Source organism: Scleropages formosus, chromosome 15 (assembly GCF_900964775.1).
Source record: "Scleropages formosus chromosome 15, fSclFor1.1, whole genome shotgun sequence".
Classification (NCBI taxonomy): Eukaryota; Metazoa; Chordata; class Actinopteri; order Osteoglossiformes; family Osteoglossidae; genus Scleropages; species Scleropages formosus.
Genome location: NC_041820.1, coordinates 13775662 through 13797241, shown reverse-complemented (window position 1 = coordinate 13797241; position 21580 = coordinate 13775662). Strand labels below are relative to the sequence as shown.

At 40.3% G+C, this 21580-nt stretch overlaps 3 protein-coding genes across 3 annotated transcripts; 1 reads left to right on the top strand and 2 right to left on the bottom strand.

Annotated features, from left to right (window-relative positions):
• Nucleotides 1-934: 934 nt before the first annotated feature.
• On the bottom strand, nucleotides 935-6095 carry rdh12 (retinol dehydrogenase 12). Its single transcript, XM_018727302.2, has 7 exons — nucleotides 5887-6095; nucleotides 4785-4903; nucleotides 4308-4463; nucleotides 3813-3917; nucleotides 3456-3665; nucleotides 1941-2130; nucleotides 935-1472 (listed from the first exon to the last, which is right to left on the bottom strand). Exons 1-7 carry the CDS (start codon nucleotides 5958-5960, stop codon nucleotides 1370-1372), a joined length of 957 nt encoding a protein of 318 aa, XP_018582818.1. The 5' UTR covers nucleotides 5961-6095; the 3' UTR covers nucleotides 935-1369.
• A 494-nt stretch (nucleotides 6096-6589) lies between these two features.
• vti1b (vesicle transport through interaction with t-SNAREs 1B) lies at nucleotides 6590-10135 on the top strand. The gene is made up of 7 exons (XM_018727303.1): nucleotides 6590-6674; nucleotides 6903-7035; nucleotides 7325-7383; nucleotides 7978-8163; nucleotides 9074-9247; nucleotides 9687-9748; nucleotides 9865-10135. The coding sequence occupies exons 2-7, from the start codon at nucleotides 6939-6941 to the stop codon at nucleotides 9956-9958; spliced, it is 672 nt and encodes a 223-aa protein (XP_018582819.1). The 5' UTR covers nucleotides 6590-6674; nucleotides 6903-6938; the 3' UTR covers nucleotides 9959-10135.
• A 3892-nt stretch (nucleotides 10136-14027) lies between these two features.
• On the bottom strand, nucleotides 14028-20614 carry arg2 (arginase 2). The gene is made up of 8 exons (XM_018727270.2): nucleotides 20183-20614; nucleotides 19969-20041; nucleotides 16234-16408; nucleotides 15940-16099; nucleotides 15705-15799; nucleotides 15425-15529; nucleotides 15029-15165; nucleotides 14028-14738 (listed from the first exon to the last, which is right to left on the bottom strand). The coding sequence occupies exons 1-8, from the start codon at nucleotides 20300-20302 to the stop codon at nucleotides 14548-14550; spliced, it is 1056 nt and encodes a 351-aa protein (XP_018582786.2). The 5' UTR covers nucleotides 20303-20614; the 3' UTR covers nucleotides 14028-14547.
• Between the last annotated feature and the right edge of the window lie 966 nt (nucleotides 20615-21580).

Genomic DNA, 21580 nt, shown 5'->3' with positions numbered 1-21580 from the left:
GGAATTCCAAAGGGATTTGATTACTCATTTTAACAAATGTGTTATCATACTCTATGCATTTGAATACCTAGTAGTAACAGAACTTAAATTACATATTTAATAAGATGCATAACATCTGATAACCCAAGTGTTGTTACTTAATAAGAAAATTATTAGTAGATCTGGGACATATCAGATTGTACTGCTAGATTTCAAATAACTTGGATCACTTTACTTCCAGGGCTACAATTTCAGTGCCAGTTTCAGTTTCTACAGAGTACTTTGTTTTATGTGGAATTGATATAGCAGTTTTTTGTTTGTGAATAGACATCATGCTCTGTTTAACATTTCTCTAATCCATTGATGGTCACCCCTGATCCTTGAGGATCACAGTGTATACTGGTTTTCAGCAATTATTTGCTTTATCATACCTAATATCTCAACCCTCCCTTGTGTTTGAGTAAATGAGGCACTAAATATTCTCTAAGACCTACTGGAATGTGGTCCTCTAGTACCAGTGCTAGCCACCCATCCTCTAAATATTGTGACCCTGTGTAGAACCACTACTGTTTCCTTTAGTGCACATCCTGTATTATGGACAGTGCTGCACTTTACCCACTCAGTCTGGGCAAAGGGAAAGAAAGCCCTTTCTATGGGTAGCAAACTGAAGGGAGTTTCAGTGCAGGAACTTGTCTTTCAACCTAGTGTGCCTTATATTAACTTTTTATATGATTCTAAATGTCTGCTATAATAACTGTTTGTATAATCCTAGACCTTCATATATGGATGGCATTCATACTTGTAAGGAGCGTTTTAACATACTGACCATATAAAAATTAAATTTTTTTTTAAATGCATAAAAATGTCTAATTGTGGTGTGCTGTGTACAGGTTGTGAAGTATAGGGCTAAACATTCCTAGAAGTCTTTATGAGATATCAAAAACAACCCATAGTATGACCACATGGTGCCATTTAATGTACAAGAAAGTATACTCACTTCTTCCATTTAACAGGTTCCACTCTAATCATTAAGACAAATGTAGTAAAAGACAACTGTACCTCAGTACATGAGGTACATTAAAGGCAAGTTTACACGTTATGAATGCTGAATGTAAACTGTTAATGTCTCAGATGCTTTAAAAAAAAAAAAAAAAGCTTAAAAAGGTCCATGAATGAACAAGGAAAGATAGGGCCTTAGAAGTACGTAGTTCCACAAATAATTTGCCAACATAATTTGTATGTAATCCCCCCCCTTTACACTTCTTATTGACCATTATACAAAAAGCAGTGTAATGGTATCTTGGTGACTGACAGGAGAAAGCTGCAAGAGATGAGAGCGCCTCTAAAAACGGTGCATAGGGCAGGGTGGCTGTAGAGATGGCACAGTGGATCAGTCCCACTCAATGCCTAGAAGCTCACAGCTGACATTCCACAGTTGGCGAGCTGTCTTAACACTCCTTCCCTGGGGTGCAACAAATGCAGGGGTGCAGTCACTGCACAAAAAAAAAAGAAAAAAATTACAGAACCAGTCAAAAGTTTGAGTACACTTGGGCAACCTGGGCAATACTTTTATGAGATGAAATAGACACAAACGTCCTAAATCTCTGGAAACTGCTGCAGAACAGTTGGAAAGATAGTCAGCTCATTTTCTCATCAAACCTGTTAACTCAATATCCTGTTAAAAAAAAAAAAAAAAACTCGGAAAGTCCTCCCACTCACGACTAAATTTAGTATATTAATTTCAGTAAACTTTCCAGCCCTGAAGTGGGACCCCTCGCTCTGATCTTCTACCTTGTTTTATCAAATTTGAGTAGTAGTCTGGATCAGCACTTTTGAACTTGAACTTCTGATTTAGTACAACAGAATTTGAGTGGATATTATGAGAAGGTTACAAATATTATATTATCAAGTATGATTTGTCACAAAAGAGGGTATCTGCCAAACCACCCCACACCTCCCACCTGAAATGCTTCCCGCTGACAGAATGGAGCTCCTCAGCCACAGCACAGTATACTGACGTTTGTGCCCCCTCCTCTGGTGTCTTCAGGAGAAATGAGAATAATGTGAAGAGCAAGGACATGACTGTGGAGTGTCGGACCAGCTCTGAGCGCACCGTGCCTGGATGCACAGAGTTCACCGTCACACCCGATCCTGTGAACAAGTGGAGGAGCAAGTCAGCAGCAGATGTGGCTCTGAAGGGGGTTCCGGTCAACCACCAAGGAGTGAGGTCACAGTACTTCACTTCATCCTGAGCTATTGACTTAGAAGATACTCATTCACATTAGTTATAAGATGCTTTAAGTGATACAACTAAGATTAACCACTGTAGATAATTTTAGTATTTGAGTATTCACCAAGCATATGCTCGTAAAGATTCTTAGGGAGAAGTTATCTTAGATATGATTGAAAGAAAATTAGCAAAAAGGAAAAGAAATCTGACGGGTTCTTGTTACAGTACACCTAAAGGCAATTTCTCAAAATGAATGGATCAATAGCTGGATAAAATTTGTATATTGAAATAACCCCAAAATTAAACAAAGAGATTGAAGAATTTGAGTATTTTTGAAAAAATTAAGTGCTTTCTTCCAGCCAAACTGGCATAGCTGACATAATCCACACATGCAGTCATTTCAGTACAGGTCAGTTATATAATGTTACTGTAAGATAATTCTATGCTGCTTTGACTTAGAGCGTAATACAACTTTGCAATATGTTATTTACAGAATGGAATATAACCATAACAGTAGCACTGGTATCACACAGTGCTTGGGCTGCAGTGGGTTTGAATCCAGCTGTCCGTGTGGAGCTTGTAAAGTCTCCCCATGTTCGCATGGATTTCCTCTGGGTGCATGAGGTAAACAATTAAGGTACTTTAACATAGTATATCTACCATCACGCTGTAAGTCGCCTTGGACAAAAGCTACGTTTACATTTATTCATTTAGCAGACGCTTTCCTCCAAAGCGACGTACATCTCACAAAAAATACAATGTGTGCATTACATCAGCAGAGAGACTTAAATGCAGTCGTGTGAGCCCAAAGCCCAGTTAGTTTGATATTTTCCACTGCATGAACCAATGTACACCACTCGAGTAGCTGCATAAAGGTTCATTCAAATACCTGACAACTCCTAATCACATTCATAATTAATTTTTTTAACATTTACATTACATGAGTAGCTGCGTGAACATTTGTTATTCAACAGTTATGATCTCAAAGTTATAGAAAAATTAGTATTAATAAGAATAAATATCAGATAATGATATTAAAATAGTAATACTATCATTTTGGATATTTGTATCCTGTCTTCCAAGTTTCCTAGGGTCCAGTTCAATAACTGCAGGATCCCACTCATATTCAGCTGTGGACTGGTTATAAGTTCAGTCTACACTGAAGCTACTAGGTAAGGTTCAGGGGCTGAAGGAAATACGACATGGCTCCCCCACCCATCCTCACCTTCCACGCCCCCTTGCCTACCTTCGAGTCTGCGTGCCAGTTCTCGAACAAACAGCACATTGGCCAGCTTGCTTTGGCAGTAGGCGAGGCCACTGTTGTAGCTGCCTTGGCTGTGCAGATCATGGAAACGGATCCAGCCAAAGTTGTGCGCCAGGGAGGACACAACAACAATGCGAGATGGGGCACTGCGCTTCAGTAGACCAATGAGCAGGTATGTCAATAGGAAGTGGCCTGCAAAACATAGACAACAGGCAAAAAAAATGATGACACTATACCAGAAACAACTCCTGCAGACACTGTATTTTCACATTAGGATTAAAAAAAAAAAAACTTTCGAAAATTTGAACATTGTGGCACAACTCTGAAAATCTCTCTTACCTAGATGGTTAACACCTAAGTGCATTTCAAAACCATCTGCAGTCTTTGTGTAGGGACACATCATTACACCAGCATTGCTGATCAAAATATGAAGATGGCTCACCTCTAAAGAAAGGAAAAAAAGGGAATAAAACTCAAAATGAATTGATTTATTTCTTTCTGTTCAGAATTTAATTATGAATAACATGTTTCCATTTAAACTCCTTGTAAAAAATGGCAATATAATCCTCTTCTAAATGTCTGAGTAAACCAGGAAAGAAGCATTCTTACAAATTTTCCCTCAATTACTAATGAATTCTTTAAGACCTGGCTGTGAGCAGATATTCCATGCCTATCAGGTTTTTGAGGGGAGAAGACATGTGATCCTCCAGTCCATGGCTGAACTGCAGTATGAGGTGCACCCACCCAAACCTGCACTCAGCAACAGAACTTTGTCACAGCTTGATTTACTAGCGAGGATATGTTGGAAGTCTTGTCTCACTGAAGTGACATTACCTTTAAGGAACTGCTGTGCAAAGGCTCGTATGGAGCAGGTGTCAGCCAGATCAAGCTCTCGCACCTCCACCTGGGCTCCAGACACTTTGGAGCGGATCTCAGCAGCTGCTGCTTCTCCTTTCTCTACACTTCGACATGCAAGGATCACCCTGGCGCCTAAGAGATGAGAGAAGTACTCACCTTTGGCTAAGTTCTCCATCCTTTTTAAAACACACTGAATGGATTATAACTGATTTCGTTTTTACTACTTTTGCATGAATGGCAAATGTTGAATACTTTGAAAAAGACATTAATAGAGTAAAAGTAACAGCTTTGACTATGGATTTTTTCACATTTCATTATGTGTATGCTGACAGTATGATGGCTTTTATTGGCTTTCATTAAAAGCATAGAATTCACTGGACCACAGAAGTGTTTTCTATGGCAGAGCACACTATGCTTTATTTACACGGGATCCTTATGGTCTGTGTACGCTACCTCGTGCTGCGAGATTCCGCGCCGTCTCCTTCCCAATCCCCGTATTTCCCCCGGTAATGAGCACAATCTTCCCGCTTAGCCGAGCCTGAGACAAACACACACCACCAGCCACATATTTCCTGCAAGGGAGAAACCCCACCTGGGCTCAGAAGTCACCACAGCTTGTTGAAACTACACCCCAAGGCCCAAAGATGCTCATGAGTAAACTCACACACATTTCAGTCTTTATCACATTTAACCGCAGTTAAACTGCTTTGTTTTGTACATCTAGATGAATACTCATGAATGCACATTAAAGAGTTCATACGGTAATTCTAGACAGACAGACAAATGTTGATCCTGGGGGCTGCCAGCATTTGAACTTGAATATGCTGCGCAGGGACAAGTCAGAAGTTAAGTGTGTGTGGTGGATTTGCTGGTCCAACCTGTGTGGATAAAGGACAAGAGGCGCGTGTTGCTGTCAAAGATGCAAAGCTCTATGAATTACTGAGTTATTATGCATTTCCATTGGTACCATCAGCGGTAGACCTTAATTTAAATATCTGAGGCTAAAACAGTAAGGGAACGGACATCACATTACCACACGCACAGCTTTAGACACAGAAACGACATTTGTACAGCACGCGCGACAAGAATTTTAGTATGAGGTCATGGGACGTAGAACCCAGCGTAGCCAATCAAGTGCGTCGCACGTAGCTCCGCCCATGGACAGATAGCCCCATTGCTACATCACATGAGTGGGCGCAGCATGTAACAGTTAACACCTCGGAATTTGTTTTTTTTTTTCTGAACATGTACAGTAAATAAGAACATAATGCTAAACACAAAATTTTACGCAAAATGCGTTTTTAAAAAGACTTTTTTCAAAAAATTCCACTGTTGTGCATATATACAAGATAATATCGCAATGAGAAAATGTCACTCTGACTGAGTCTGACTGAATACGAGTGGCTACTTAAAAGAAGGCCATGTATTATTAAGTTAGCAGAGCGACCTGTATTGTCATTAAAAGGAATGCAGCATTTAGACACAATAATGAATATGTACGTGTCCAGTTGTTAAGTGAGACTGTACCAACCTGGCAGAAACGTTCTCTACATACCTGATGTAAGGAGCCATTAAAACTGACAGAAGAACAACCACTGAAAAGACTATGATCAGTATTAATAAATACATGACGAGTTTTTCCTGGTGGTAATCGCGTAGAATTCAACAGAACAGACTTGTACGCTGCAGCACGACAACGTGTGGCTGTGTTATCATTCACCCTGACGAACCGCAACGCATGGAATTCTGGGATTGTAGTTTTCCCGTGCCTTTCATTACACATTAAGTTACCATACAGGGTGTATTCTGTTCAAACCCCTGGAATACAGTTTTCGTGTTGAAATGAGTCATTCCTTTCAACCAAACTAAGTCCCGGTCAATGTTTTCACCGAAAACGGTATTGGACGCTTCTTTTATGACAGATCGTTATGACGGTAAAAGCACGAAAATGCACTCCCGCCCACATCTTTCGATTTGGAGCACAATCTAGTTTTACTGAACTGGCTCCTCTTACAATGGAGAAATCAGTTGTTTGCATTTCAGAATTATGTTTTATTAAACTTGAGTTACATTAATAAGATTCAGCGCATAAAAGCAAAGAAATAGGCAAAATTATTATTATTAAAAGAAACACACAGAACCCAAGCGTGGTAACGACACGACTTTAGCTGTTAAAGTTCAATCATGTGGTTCTTATCACGAGGTGCTGGAAACGCAAACCTACAGGGACCATGAATCATGATGCACCACCAGTTTGAATGAAATTTTTAATTATGCCCAAATAATATTATTTCAAAATGTAACGTAAAATTGTTTGTAGAAATGTAGCCGTTCAAGACAAAGGTATCATTTTAAGTATTCACTTTTCCTGTGATGTGATGAGGATTAATGTTACCAGTGTTTGTTGCCTGCAACAGCAATTGTCGCGTGTCGGGATCCTTGTCTCGTGAAACTTATTAACATTTTTATCACAAAGCTGCCTCAGGGAACACGATCCGTTACGCTGCACTGTATGTGGAGGAATGACAGCAAAAGGAGAAATGCAAAAGTAACACAAGTGATTATATGCAGGCAGGGCTGTGTTTTTAAACGAGACCGCGACAAAAAATGCCACAGGAAGAGTTCGAAAAGTTGCATGAGATGTTTCAGTCTCTGCATGAGGAGATGAAGCGGATGCTCCAGCGAGCTCCTCTTTGCTATGGAGGTAGGTTCCCCTAACCGTTCTCAGCGCGCGCTATCCTTCTTTTATTTTATTTTTGCCTTTGTTCCAGAATTCGGCTGTACAGTACTGGTTTTAAAACAGTGTTTTTACTAAAAAACTGCATAATTTGATTAGTCAAAGTATAGGTAAGCTGATCAAGACAAATCGCGTCGTATCGCATTCATTTGAAATATTACCACTGTGCTGACACAGGTACATATATATGAACTAATGATCCGTCGCAGCAGAGTTTTATTCCTTGTTCTGTCCGTCTTTTTCCGTTGCTCCAAAGAGGAGAAGAAGCGGTTGATGAAAGACTTCAGTGGCAGATACAGGGAGGCCGAAGAGATGGTGTGTACACACTACACCACACTACAGTACAGTATTCTGTGTTTGAGTGCTCTTCAGACACTTTTTACCAACGTGGGGGTTCGATGAACTTTGCCTATTTGACTTGTGGGCATAGTGTAATTTCATTTTCCTAACACCAGAGAGCGTTCATTGTCAAATGTAGGTGGTTCACTTTTGTGGAGCTACGGCCGCGGCTACCAGCTCGAATAAGAAACTAAGCGATACTGAAGCGCTCTGGGTTCGGATGGGGTGAAGAAGGACACCTTTCGTTATGAAGGTTTATTAGAGCATCGGCACACAGCAGGAGGTATAGACACGAAGAATGTTCAGGAGTCGAGTACTATCTTTTGCTGAAGGTTCTGCCCTCCTCTCCTCACAGTACCCAACAGACACTCACTCCCTTATATTCCTTATGAGTCCCCACCATGGTTGAACAGCAAGTTCACACTTTACCCACAATTCTCAACTATTTACAATAAACCCATGTTCCCACTCAAACATGACATCCAAAATGGACTTCATTGTATCTATTCTTTTGTTGAGAGTATGTATGAGTATGACTGTAACAACGCTGCCACTGAAATGATTCCCTAGTTACGAGAGATGGACGAGGCGCTGCTGGATGTCCCTGCTGCCTTCCGGAACCCAATGTCCTCCAAGCTGCGCTGCTACCGCAGAGACATAATCAAACTGCAGAGGGACATGAAGAGTTATGATCTCAGCTCAGGGTTCTCGGGCTGGCTCAAGGAAGGCCAGCATGGGGCCTACACGTCCCACAGAGTGAGCCCTTTACACCAAGTTGCAGACTCACAGCAGTCGACATTCAGCTTATATACAGAGTACTATCAAAATGTCATACAGAGAACTTAGCTAAGAGAAACTGAATATTGAAAGATACTGTTGGGAAAAGGCTTTCCGCAGCACTCGCACTTGGGAGTAACTACAGTGTCAAACTGTAATATGGGTGGTCCTCAATTTACAATGAGGTTCCTTTCCAGCAATCTCATTCTGAGATGAAAATCTTCTTATATGAACTGTAAAAGGTATATTAGCAGTTAATGTACATGAATGCGTCATCATACGTGTTCTTACATCTTTTCACTAGTCACACATTATTCAGGTTAAAATAGTACAGATATAGAATAATATACGCTGTTACAATTATATTTTTAGGCTGCATTAATATTTACATTTGCATTTTTAAATCTATTTTCTTTAACTTTGTTTTAGCACCAACAGAACACTCGGTTTTCTACTTGCCAGCCATTTTAATTACAATGTAACATGAGAGGAATGACAAGCCAGAAGTTTTGTAAACAAAATTCAATCACTGCTAGTCTCACCCACACACTGACACCTAAACAGTAACAGATATGGTACCTTGTGCCATTCAGTCATACTTCTGATGCAGCAGTGGCTGTTAGATGTTATGACTAATGTCGAGACTCGAAATTTATATTGTAAGGAAACCGGGTGGCCATTTTAAGTCTGGGTGGTTGTAAGTCACATAAGTTGTGACTTGAGGACCACTTGTACTATTTAGTCAAGCATCACAAAGGGAGATAGGAAAATAGAAAATATTCTTAGTGTTATATGTCAGCAGAGTAATATATCTTTCTTTTTTGAGCTAAAAACTACAGTGGGTTTAATGTTATTTGTTTTCTGGGTCTTTTTGGGTTCATCTGTAAAGACACAGTTACAGTCCCAGAGGGTATTACTTCTCCTGGGGACGGAGTCCCTGCACCACGCAACACAAAGCATCAAACGCAGCCAGCATATTGCTGCAGAGAGTGAGCACATTGGCAGCGACATCGTTGAGGAATTAGGAGAACAGAGAGAGCAGCTGGACCGTACGCGGGACCGGGTGAGAGACACATGTGGAAACAATGGGAGGATAGCTGACATATTTACTTGTGGTTGGGCAGGTGTAGTTAATTAGAGTTGCAGCAGGTAAGATTGTGGTTAAATCTGTTCCCTTGGACCAAGAAGCTGCAGGTTCAAGTCCTACACCCCTTGTAGTACCCTTGAGCAAGGTACTTACCCTGTGTTGCTCTAGTATATCAGCGGTAAATAATTGCAGCTTGACATCGTAAATCTCTTTGGAGAAGATTGTCAGCTAAATGAATAAATGTGCAGTACAAGCCTAACATTTATATTGATTTGAAGAAAGGTGTAAGCAAAATGAATGATAAATAGTGAATAACCACTGCACAAAGCAAACTGTATAATGAGATAAGGTGTCGTGGCCATAACTGAGTGGTCAGTACTGCAGTACTGAGAAACATCCTTTCTGTATTATGTAGCTCATTCAGACTGGAGAAGACCTCAGCAGAAGCCGTCGGATCATGCGATCAATTTCTCGCCGGTGAGTTCTCCCACTCAGTGTGTACTAGCCCCTGCAGTATTTCTTGCAGGAAACCAATTAGAACTTTTTAGTCATCCTTTTCTTTAAGTTATATGTGTTTTGTCTGTCCCGTGTAGAGTGATGACAAATAAAATGCTACTGTCTCTCATCATCCTAATGGAAATTGGCATCCTGGGTGCGGTCGTCTACTTGAAGTTTTTTCACAAGTAGGACAAGTACAAGATAATTGCAGTTCCAGCCTCACTTCACTAACACCCCAAGCTCTTGAATTCACCAGCGCATATCTCTGAGAATCCTGACTAGAATCTCTAAACAAGGCTACAAACTCACATTTCCTACACATTAACAAAAATTGTCTGACATAGGTCTTTAGCTACATACATTTGTCCCACGTACAAAGACTAAATTGTATTTTTCCAGTGTAGATACTGGTACGCTGTCTAGAAGAAATGAATTGTGCAGTACTGATCTGTGTTAACCATGAGTTTTTAATGGTGTTTTGAGCTTGCATTAAGCACTACCTCTCTGTGTTCTGTTTACTCAATATAGGTTGTATTAAGTAAATATAGACTCCCTTTAAAAATGAAAAATGTACTGAATACAATCATCCTCTAAGTTACACTCATTCAGGTTACTAGAATTCAACTTTACAAGGAGTTTCGTTTAATACCCCTACATTGTCGTAGGAGGCATTTCTTTGCAATTACAAGGATTAATCCTTGACAGCAGCAAAAATAATTTGCATTTATATTTATTCATTTAGCCGGCACATTTCTCCAGAGCAACTTATGATGAATATTAACTAGTATTTAACTGACACCTTTATCCATGGAGACTTACAGTACTGAGTACACTGCACTAAATGCCATACAGTCATCACCAGTTTGAGCAGCAGAACAATTTAACAGGCATACAAAGGACAGTTGATTTTGGTGTTGGCAGCAGAGCGGTGTAACACATACACATTCACACACTGCAGGCAATTTAGATTTGCTAGTCCACCTGTAGCTCAAAATAAGGGTACCCGGAAAAAACCCATGCTTTCTTAAGTGTGCAGTACGCAGTGGCTATAAAAAAATAGAACGGGGGCAGGTAGACAGCCATACAGTATTATAGAGTATTTAATGAAGGGAAACTGCTTTCTTTTGTTGTGTTATAATAACTGGACTGCTGGTAGCATAGTGGTTAGAGCTACTGCCTTTAGCTCCACAGGTTTGAGCCCTGCCTCTGGCTGTAGTACCCTTGAGCAAGGTACTTACCCTAAATTGCTCCATTAAAATTACACAGCTTTATAAATGCATAAATAATTGGAAGTGACTTTGGAGAAAAGCATCAGGTAAATGTAAACTGATCTTTAAGTAATTATGTCAATTTTAATAGGACCTGTTGATTTTTTTTTTTTTTTAAGCGTAAATGGGTGTCAGTTTTGGAGCTCAGGATTACATAGAATGTTTACCATTGAAACTACAAGCAGTCCCCGGATTACGATCGAGTTCCATTCCTAAGTCTGTCTTTAAGTCAGATTTGTACGTAAATTGGAACAGTTAGGTAAGGTTTGTGTCTGTCAGTTATTCAAATGTTTGTCTTAGTATATAGTATATCTTGTACCTTTCTATGTATAAAAAAAACATTAAAGAAACACCTCCAGATACACTAAAAATCTTTAATATAATACAGTAATAATAATAGTAGTACAATGTAATGATGACGATAATAAATGTAACGACAGTATTTATAATAGAGAGAGAAAGGTAATAAATGTTACTGCAGTATTTATAATAGAGAGAGAGGGGAGGAGGAGAGAGAATGTGTGTGTATACGTACATATAAAAAACATTAAAGAAACTTTAATGTTCACTTTTCCAATGTTTGTTGGCATTTCATGTTTTTCCGATAGCTTTATTACTTCCACTTTAGTTTCAATTGTGATTGTTTTCCTTTTCTTTGATGCATCACCATCACTTGCATCACGTTCACGCTTGGTTCCATTGTCACGGGGGTAAAAACAAAAAGAAAAAATTAAAGCCAAATACAGTAACACAAGGTCTTGGGGAGAATCCTGTGTCGTAGTCGAGGAGGTGATGTAAGTGTTGGGAGTCGTGGGCATCAGGGGCGGGAACGAGGGAATGAAGAGTTGGAGGACTTGGAGGGCCGGGTAGGTTGTCGTGGGTTCACTTGAAAGCGCTGGAGAGACGAGTTTCTCAAACGAGATTCCACAACCAGGGTGTGCAGGTGTGGTTTCTTTATACCCCGTTGCTCTGATTTTGGAGCAGGTGTAGACGTTCGGGGTGAAGTCGTGGGCGTGACAGTTGTACTTAAAGAACGAAGTCTTTCTCCTGCCTTGGGCTCACATGCCAATATGCCAACGAACCGCTGTAAACACAGTGTTTTGATGCACATCGCAAAAGTAGTGCCCGTTTGTTCTTATGAATCATTGTATGTACAGTAACTTGAATTTTTAATATAATAGGCTTTACGGGGGTGGTTTGTAAGTACGGGTTGTACCTAAGTCAGACGTTCATAACACGGAGACTGCCTGTAATCGTAATTATGTATTTGACTTATGAAAATTCACCTTATGAAAGGTTTTTCAGTAATGCGTTCCCTTCATAAGATGAGCGAAGACTATTCATTGATAGGACATTTCTGAACTAAATAATTTTTTAAACACAAAGTTGACACAAAGTTGCACTTTTCTGGTGATGTTTCCTCGTCTTGACGACACCGGTTTTTGTCTTGGAGCCTTGGAACCCATCTCAAAACAATGGTTGCGTAGCTACTGACACCAGCCTTTCCAAACAAGAGCCTTCATGCTGCGGTGACTTATTCACTGCTTGTGAAGGGGAAGAGGGTGTGCAGGGAGATAATGGATGAAAAAATGTACCTGTTACTAATGCACCAAAAAATGTACACAGCTGCATTGTGAGGGTTACATTACTGACAGTAAGACATTCCTGACTTCTTACAGATTAAGCATACTATGACTGAACTGAAAAGATAATACATATTACAGTGTCTGATGTTCAAGACTGATCATGTAGCGCCACTGAAATAAAAAAAAATCCTCCGTAATTGTCACTTCCTTTCAACTCGGGCACAAACGTGTCTGTTCAGACTTTTTGCTCTCGTGTTCACATGCTGCGTTTATCCCCCACCTCTCTGCGACATACATGTGCACCACTCCTATTTTGTGTCATCTCAGCTAACTGCACTTTTTACTCTGAATTCAGTCTGACACATCTTCACATGCCATTTTGCTGCCTTTAGGTCTGTCATTATTTATATAGAGCAACTGTTGCCTTTGTCTAAACTGGGTTACAGTGATGGGTTTATACAAGTCCATAAAGGTAAAACAGTGTTACCGGGAAACAGTGACAGTTCAGGATATCCTTCACTAACTTTAGCTTTCCTGTTTTCCTTTAGTGCTTTTTTGCTCTAGTGCCTTCCGATTTCTGCCCTTTGGTCCTCTCTATTTCCCCAAGATGTCTTTATATTTAAAGCCTTGCAGCAAAATGGTCTTCCAGCAAACATCACAACTGTACCATCCCTTACGGCCTAACGGCTCCGTTTGCTGGGGTATTGCTTAGCCTCTTCTGTAGTATCGTGGGTTATTTTGTTGCCTCACTAAGTTTATAGCCAACATGTTAAAGTTATTCCAGGACCCTGATTAAATGCCTAGAACTGTGATGCATTATTATTTATTCTGAATTTCCCCAAGACATCTTAAAAGTAAGAAATGAAAAGACTTCACATATATAGGACTGCATAAAGGGACATTATTACACATGCCATACCTTTCCTTTTCTGCATTTCTCAATCATCAGTATTCCACACTGCTGTATTTAAAGTGTTCGTAGGGCACTAGACAGATCACAAATGATAAACCAGAAGGTCACAACCGTCTTTAACGTGCACCATTTTCAGTTCTCCTGGTACACTCCAACTTACTTTTATTTAATTGGGTGACATTTGAATGACAGACTCATTAAATCAAGTTTTAAGATGGAGGTGAAAACAACTGTGCAGGACCTGTCAAGCATGAAATGGATTATAGGTGCGGGTGGGAGAAGATACATTGATCTTTGACCGGGCAAGAGCTTTGTATGAAAGGATGATTATTGTTCTGTGGTTTGCAAAACAAAAGCAAATGACAGTCAGAAAACTACCCCCATTCCAAAGACAGAGTGTAGTAAGGAAAGGTAGTATCCACAGAGAGTACCCAAGATAGGTATTATTTTAAGATACCCTGAATAAGTAAAATGTCTAAGAAAACAGCAAATATTAGCAAAAATGTGGTTTATTTTTCCCCACTCAGTGAAGCAGATTTTGACAAAGTCAAAGATTCCTCTTTATGATCAGACTACTTTAAAATCACTCAGTTAATAAAAGTTCTCAATCATTTAAATTACTATACAAAAACATTAACATTCCAGAAATCACATTAAACCACAGCTGGCCCAAAGTGCAAATGCCTGTCACTGAAAAAAAACCTGAAGTGGTACCAGCATGCTGTTGAAATATCTTGGCCTTGAGCAAACCTGGACCGAACTCAAGTACATAGTTTGAAGATGACTAAATGGTGCATCTCTTCCCCTTAGTGAATATTCTCTCAGTTTTTAATTGGTGCACAGTAAAATTTCAAATTGGTGGATCAAGTTTAAGGTTCAGTCAAAGTTCTAAATACTGTTTAGACAATCTGGTGCCTGTGCAAGCTCTTCTCAAAGAAGAGAGTGTGGAATGCAAAGTTGTAAGATATGGACAGTCCTTGGTTTCTGCAAGCTCTGCCTGAAGCTCTACTTCTAGAGGCGTAATTGTTCTGTATCGGCTGTTGGGGATGGGATCTCCTGGAAGGCTACATGTGCACCCTCCCTTGTCTGTCCCAAGGACGATGCAATCACATCAACTGCCAGTCCTGCGGTTGCCTCCACAGCTTCACGATTTGACCCCAGAGCAGGATTTACCTCCACTAGATCCATAACTGACAGGAGCCCTGCAGCAAAACACTTCTTTTAGGCCCATAAACAAGAACTTGTGCCATTAATAATTTAAAGCACTACTTGGAATTTTGTGGAAATTTCCAATGGCATGGTACACATTTAAATGCTCTAAAAATATGTATTTATGAGAAATGAGTATACAATCAAGCATTAGAGCATATGAGCAAAATTCATATGGAACATAAAGCATTACACAACTGAAGAAATATCTAGATGATTTCAAGTGTCAAATCTGAAAATATTGTGTGTTCTAATGATTAACAAACTTTCAGTTGCTCATTACCTGTGTTATGAATCTCTTCTGTAATGTAGATTCCCTCCCTGTATGTGAGTCCCCCATTTACAGGGGTCCCAGTAGCAGGGGCCAGAGAAGGATCAAAGGCATCAATATCAAAGCTTAGGTGGATTGGTCGTTGTTTCCTATGAGACATTGAACAACACACAGGTTTTATGTGAACTGAAAATTGTGAGAGAGAGAAGAGAAGAAGGGAGGGGGGAAAAAAAAAATTCTACATTTTCCTGACAGTGGTTCAGAACTTATAACCAGTATGTAAATGTTTTGCACAAATCAAAGAATTTTCAAAATGGAGAAAAGTACAATTAAACCACTTTTGCACAAACCCATTTTGGACATGTACGTACATTTTAAAAACTTAAAAAAAAAAATTCTGCTATCTACCTGGCCAAAAGGTGGTCAAAGGTAACCTCCATGACTCTGTGGATCCCCAACCTATCTATGTCTCTCATGGTGAAGTACTGGATCCCCAGGTTCTTCAATATGTAACTGTGGGACACGGGACAGTTTTGTTTGGCACAGTATTATTCACAACATTGATTACTTGTACAACATTACTAGGGTTAAATGTTTACAAAGATGTTATACCAAGTCCTGACACAGGTATAGCAAGCTGAGTATCACCTATTTAAGGATCAAGTGTCGATGATAGGACTACACTTACTGTTCGCCAGGATCAACATCCCGCAGGCCGATGTACACCAAGTCCGTGGATGACAGGAAGGGTTTCATCCAGGAGAACCCAGGAATGTCAGGCATCTATAGGGCAGAATACAGAAACCAGTAACATTAGAAGACCGGTACAGTCATTTGCTGAATTTCATGAGTCATGGGTTAAACTGGAATAAAGCCTCTTAAAGGTTTTTCTATGACACAGGGCTGTTAAGCCTGCCACTTACCTTGTCCCTGAGCTCTTTAAGCAGGAAGGCAACAGACTGGCCATGGAGGTTGCCCGAGGGTGAGGTAAGGGGAGTATTAATATCAGCATGGGCATCCACCCAGATGAGACACAGGTTTGGGCATTGTTGGGCATGGCCTTCCACAGAGCCAATAGCTAGACTGAAGAAAAACATAATAATATAATGTATTTAACCATAACATGTTTATTTAATTTTTCCAGTTGCATTATGTGCTTTTGTGAACGATTTAGTTTTACACTAATGCCTAGATGGACAATAGTGTAAATTTCTTACCTGTGGTCACCCCCTAGCATGACACAGGTATGCCCAGCACCCACAGCCCTGCTGACTGCACTGGACAGCAGTTGATTGGCACGACCAACAGTACGGGGGAAGGGCACATGCATAAAGTGCTCATCTTTGTCCAGGTCTTGGAAGTTCAGGTCTCCAAAGTCATGAACTGGATAGTCTGTGAGGAAACAAAGATAAGACCCAAACCTTGATCAGCAAAGGGTGGTCTCTGGGACATGGAAAGCATCTCATTGGTCGTGTCCCTCCTCAGTGTCTGACTGAAGAAGGATGTTGACCACACTATTTAAGAGATGTATTCTAGTTTCCAAGACTAGTCACTTAAGTTTCATCTAAAAATCAAGAGTGGACAATTCAAGATATGGCATGAAGTAAACAAGTAATCAGATCCACAGTATGGAGTCGAAAACATAGCAGTTAATAAGGTGTTGGGTTTCTGTGTAGATCCATAGGGAGTAATGCAACACTTCTTTTGGACTTGTCAACAGATTGATTTGAACAGCACTGCAAGCTTCCACTTACATTTATTCCTTTAGCAGACACTTTTCTCCAGAGTGACATACATCTCATAGGAAATACAATGTGTGCATTACATCAACAGAAAGACTTAAATGCAGACATGTGATTCACTTAAACTGTAGCAAGTCTTATAGATATGAAAGCTTCTTTTTAAAGTCTCAAGTGTCTGGAAAATTTAGGGTTTTCTTTTTTCTTTACCCCCCAATCTTTTACATTTAAAATGTTCTCTCATTGTTCTGTATTTTGCATGTTGTCGTCATTGACGACATGATGCATTACAAACACCAACTAACAGAAACATCAACTAAATATAAATGTTTAATATGTTGACTGCCTTACAGACTCATCTCTCCAGTAGATGCACTCACTTGGATCCAGAGAAATAGAGAACTTAATTCAGTAGATAGCAACCATCACTGTAAGAAGTATTACCAACAAGCCACCAACGTCAACAACTGCTTGTCCCAAGCGGGGTCACGGTGAGCCAGAGCCTTACCCGGCAACACAGGGTGCAAGGTTGAAGGTGGAGGGAAACACCGAGGATGGGATACCAGCCCGTTGCAAGTCACCCCAAGCGGGGCTTGAATTTGAGACCTGCCACACCGTGGACACCGGCCAAACCCACCATGCCCCTCTAGTAGTATTACTATATAAGAAATAAATGTGTTACTTAAGGCCATGTGCAATAATTTAAGAGAACACACGGGTCTGCAATATTAAATGACTTTGCAGAGTTGTGACGTTAATGCACTGTGTGTATATATACACACACACTTCACGTTCTGTGCTGCTTTAATATATTCAAATGTATTAATTGGTAGGCTATTAATATTTTTTCAAAATTATTTTATCTAAAACCAATTAACTGTAGATACTCATTTTTGAGTATGCTAATATACAGCAGTGGAGTACAGTATAAGTATCATAGTAAACTATATACAGCAGAGTGAAATTTGAACTGGCAGACCTAAAGAATGTATGGCTATTCTCAAGTTTTTTTTAATGGACTGATTTTGCCTCTAAACATGTCTTTTTTTGGGTAATTATTTCTTTTCAATCTGGACACTAGTGTCCAGTATAATTCTAGATGCATCTTATTTTAGCCACAGCACAATAATATTTCATGTTATGAAATGATGGTGGTGACCTAGGAAGCACTTGCTTCATACAAAATTAACACTAATTCAATCAATGTAGATAAAGTTGTAAGCTGGGGGAAAAAAAAAAAAAAAAAAAATGTCTCCCTATCACGATCTTGGATGATCATTTTTTTGTAAAAGCAAAATCAGACCTAAATAGGCTCAGCTGGAAGAAGGAACAGCAAGCATCCAAGAACATGATGAGGGACAAAAGGTGATTCACTATTTTTAGGTAACACACTCAACACGTCTTTTCCACAAACTCGGAATTTAACGACTCACGAGCAGTAACACTTCTACTAAATGAAGCTCCTATGAATTAAATATTGAAACCCATAAGTTAACTTCTCTGCCCAAGTGGCACATGATGAAAGAGAATCAGAACATGATGGAACGAGGCTCGCGGACGCCTGACACGCGACTAAACTAAGTCACTTCAAAGACTGCGTTCGCCTGCACCGCAATATTAATCGCGCGACTAGAAGTGTGGCGAACGACAAACACCTATAAAATTAGCAGTCTTCGTAAGTTAATGGGTGTGTGAGATCACATCCCCGCACTCAGCACGTCTATAATGGACGGTGTGCTGAGCTCGCGGGTCACCGGCGTCGCGTGAAGTTTACGCTTACTTTCCACGTCACTCAAACATCATAAACTTAAGCGCTGTCCGAACACATCACACCTGTGTAAATCACCGTTAATGATCAACTCGGCGCCTGTGAATGCTTTAAAAGTCCCAACTACCACAAAGGATGTTTATTGTTCCGAAAAAAATATATAAAGCAATGTTCTTGCTAAGCAGCGCGTCATCTCTTCTGCATTTCCAGTTTTCCCGTTATTTCCACTTTTATCTGGTGTAAGGAGATGTTTATACTGCGGGCGCTTTCTGATTCACGGGCAGCACCGACACTGAACTCTTGGTCAACATCGGTTGGTTCCCAGCTGCCAGCGCCAGAAAAATCCAGTCTATACATAGAGCTCTCATGTTACGGGAGCCAATCCCAGTTACACAATCTCCCCCCGACCGGCCGAGCCGATCCGACCCACACAGCGGGCTGTTTACCTCATGTTTTCCTCAGCAGCAGGTGAGAGCGCGAGCGAGCGAGCGAGCGACGCAACTCGGACTCGTGTCACTCGGAATGACTTGCAAATTTCAGAGGTCGGTTTGGGAGCATCTATTTCGAGGCTCTTCGAAGCTGACGTTTTATAGAAAGAACTACTTCATATGAATTATATCAGTAGATGGGAAAAGTTATCACACGTTCCGAATCTTTCCTTTTCTGAATTTCTCAGTCACAGTAATCCACACTCATTATCCTTTAAATAAAGTGTTTGGTCACTAAGAACATCGCGAATGACAACCAACTGGTTTGAACGCTCGCTGCTTAAGCAATTCTGACACACGACTACATGATAATGTACCTTCATTACTTCAGCCCCCCGGGCTCTCAAACAATCATTACTATTATAATCTAATAATGTTGAGTTAATTCGAAACTCGTAAATCCTTATCCCAAATTACTGAACTGTCATTTTAATTATTATTTATTTATTTTTTTTAAAAAGAAAAAAAAAAAAAAGGAAAGGGGAAGAGACATTTTCACAGCCCGCTTTCCAGTCAGCCTCGCCCAACGAGAGCGAGACTCCCCACCCCCGTGCACAGCGTCGCGCGCTCAATGACATCAGTTCCCCATCACTTAAGTTGTTCCTGGCCGAGGCGCTTTTCGCCCCTTGCCAGCGCAGCGCTCGCCGAAACGTGAACGATTCTCCCTGTGATACTTTGCGAGTTAAACACAGCGATCATGCAGTGTTTCTCAGACGGCTTGTTTAAAAATGATGCATTTTAAAAAGGAAAACGTTAGTTATACACACAGTTCATTGCAAACCAGGTACTTTTGTACTAGAAGCCCGTTCGCTACAAATGTCTCACTCAGGCTTTGTGCCGGGTAGGTAAAGGCTTTAGAAAGAAAATACTAGAACAATTGAATTGAATTAAGCGGACCTGCTGTGCCTTGTAATACGAGCATATCACGCGCACGCAACACTTCTCATGATTAATTACCTAAACTGGAGAGCCTCCCGACCAAACCAGCATCCCTGATGGCCTTCGGTCCATGTTCCACTCCTCTTCTTTTCTAAAACAAAATATGGAGTATGACAAAATTATTCAAACTCAACTACCTGCAATTTAGTGCTACTAAATCAATTTAGACTGAATTTTTAAAAGTATTTTACAAAGGCTGATTGATTGCTAATTACCATTAGGTTTTAAATACCTGTCCTTTGAAGAAAGGAGCACCCAAAATAGCCACAGACTGCGCACGATGCTGCTGCTGGCGGCAAGCGATAGTGAGCTGGGTTCTGAAAAGAGGAGCCAGGGTCCTCCGTAGAGCCATTACGAAAGTTTATGTCTATAAACACAAAAAGAGAGTAATATAGTACAGTAAGAATCGCGGTGTTGCTAAACAATACACTAACGCCGTATCTCAGGCGGATGCACACTGTCTTTCACGGGAGGTTCGTCTTATTCTCCTCGACCTAATTCATATTCATGAGGCGACCTCTATGGCTCACCAATCTAACAAAATCCTCGATTTTTTTATCGCTACTTATGTAGTCAATAATAGACAGACTCGAAATTTATTGACTCAGACTGGTTTAAAATGAGAAAAAAAAAACACTTAATAGCACCCATTCCCCATGGTGTTCAGGGACTGCCCTCTTTACGTCACGTAGTGACACACCTTAGTATGAGCCAATGAGAAAAGCGGAAAAAATAGGCTCGCTCTTAAGGGGGCGTGTTCCAAAAAACATCACTGGTGACCTTTTTCACCTCACCGCAGCAGCGGAAATTTCCACATGAGGTCAGATGGCCTAGAATCGAAAACATGTTTTTGGATTGTATGGACGACGGATGAGTTTTGTAGACTTCTATATTTAGGAAACATTACGAAGCCAGAGGAACGGGAGACCCTGAGGTCCTGCGTAAACATTTTAAATCAGCTGGTGTCACAGCAATCATTAAGTAAGGGTCCCATCACTTCCGGAGCAGAAACTATGTATAACCCTTAGGCAGATTATTTGGTTCCTCTTTCAGTTGTATTGATGATGATGATTATTATTATTATTATTATCAACCTTTATCTGAGCTGTCTCTGAGGCAACTTGCAGTTATAGATGTGAGAAATAACTGGCTCTCGTGTCTCTTCTCTACCTTGACCTCTCTGACCCCTCTGTCCTCCCTGTTCTTCTGGTTTGTGTCAGACCTGTCAAGAATGTGAGTGAATGTTGGAGTTCTTGTTTTAACTTCTCTCTCTTTGTTTAAGGTAAAAGGGCCAATCATATATCCTCTCTATATGTATAACCAATCACAGTGCTCTGTTGTTTAACATTACCTTTTGTGGTTTTGTCCCTAGACCCCGACTCACTTTTTAAACCAATGAAAACTTATTTCTTCGTTCTGCAAAATAGTATATAATCTATGTGAACACACAATAAACTTGAGGCTTTGGAATGAAACACGCTGCTTGTTCTCGTGTCCTAATCCTCCCAGTGATCACTGGTCTCAGGTGTCCGGATGGCTCTGAGGTGGCAGAAGGCTGAGACAGAAATTAAGATAATTTCTAATCTAACAATAGATAATCAAATTTATATACTAAGAGGCTCTTGGAACT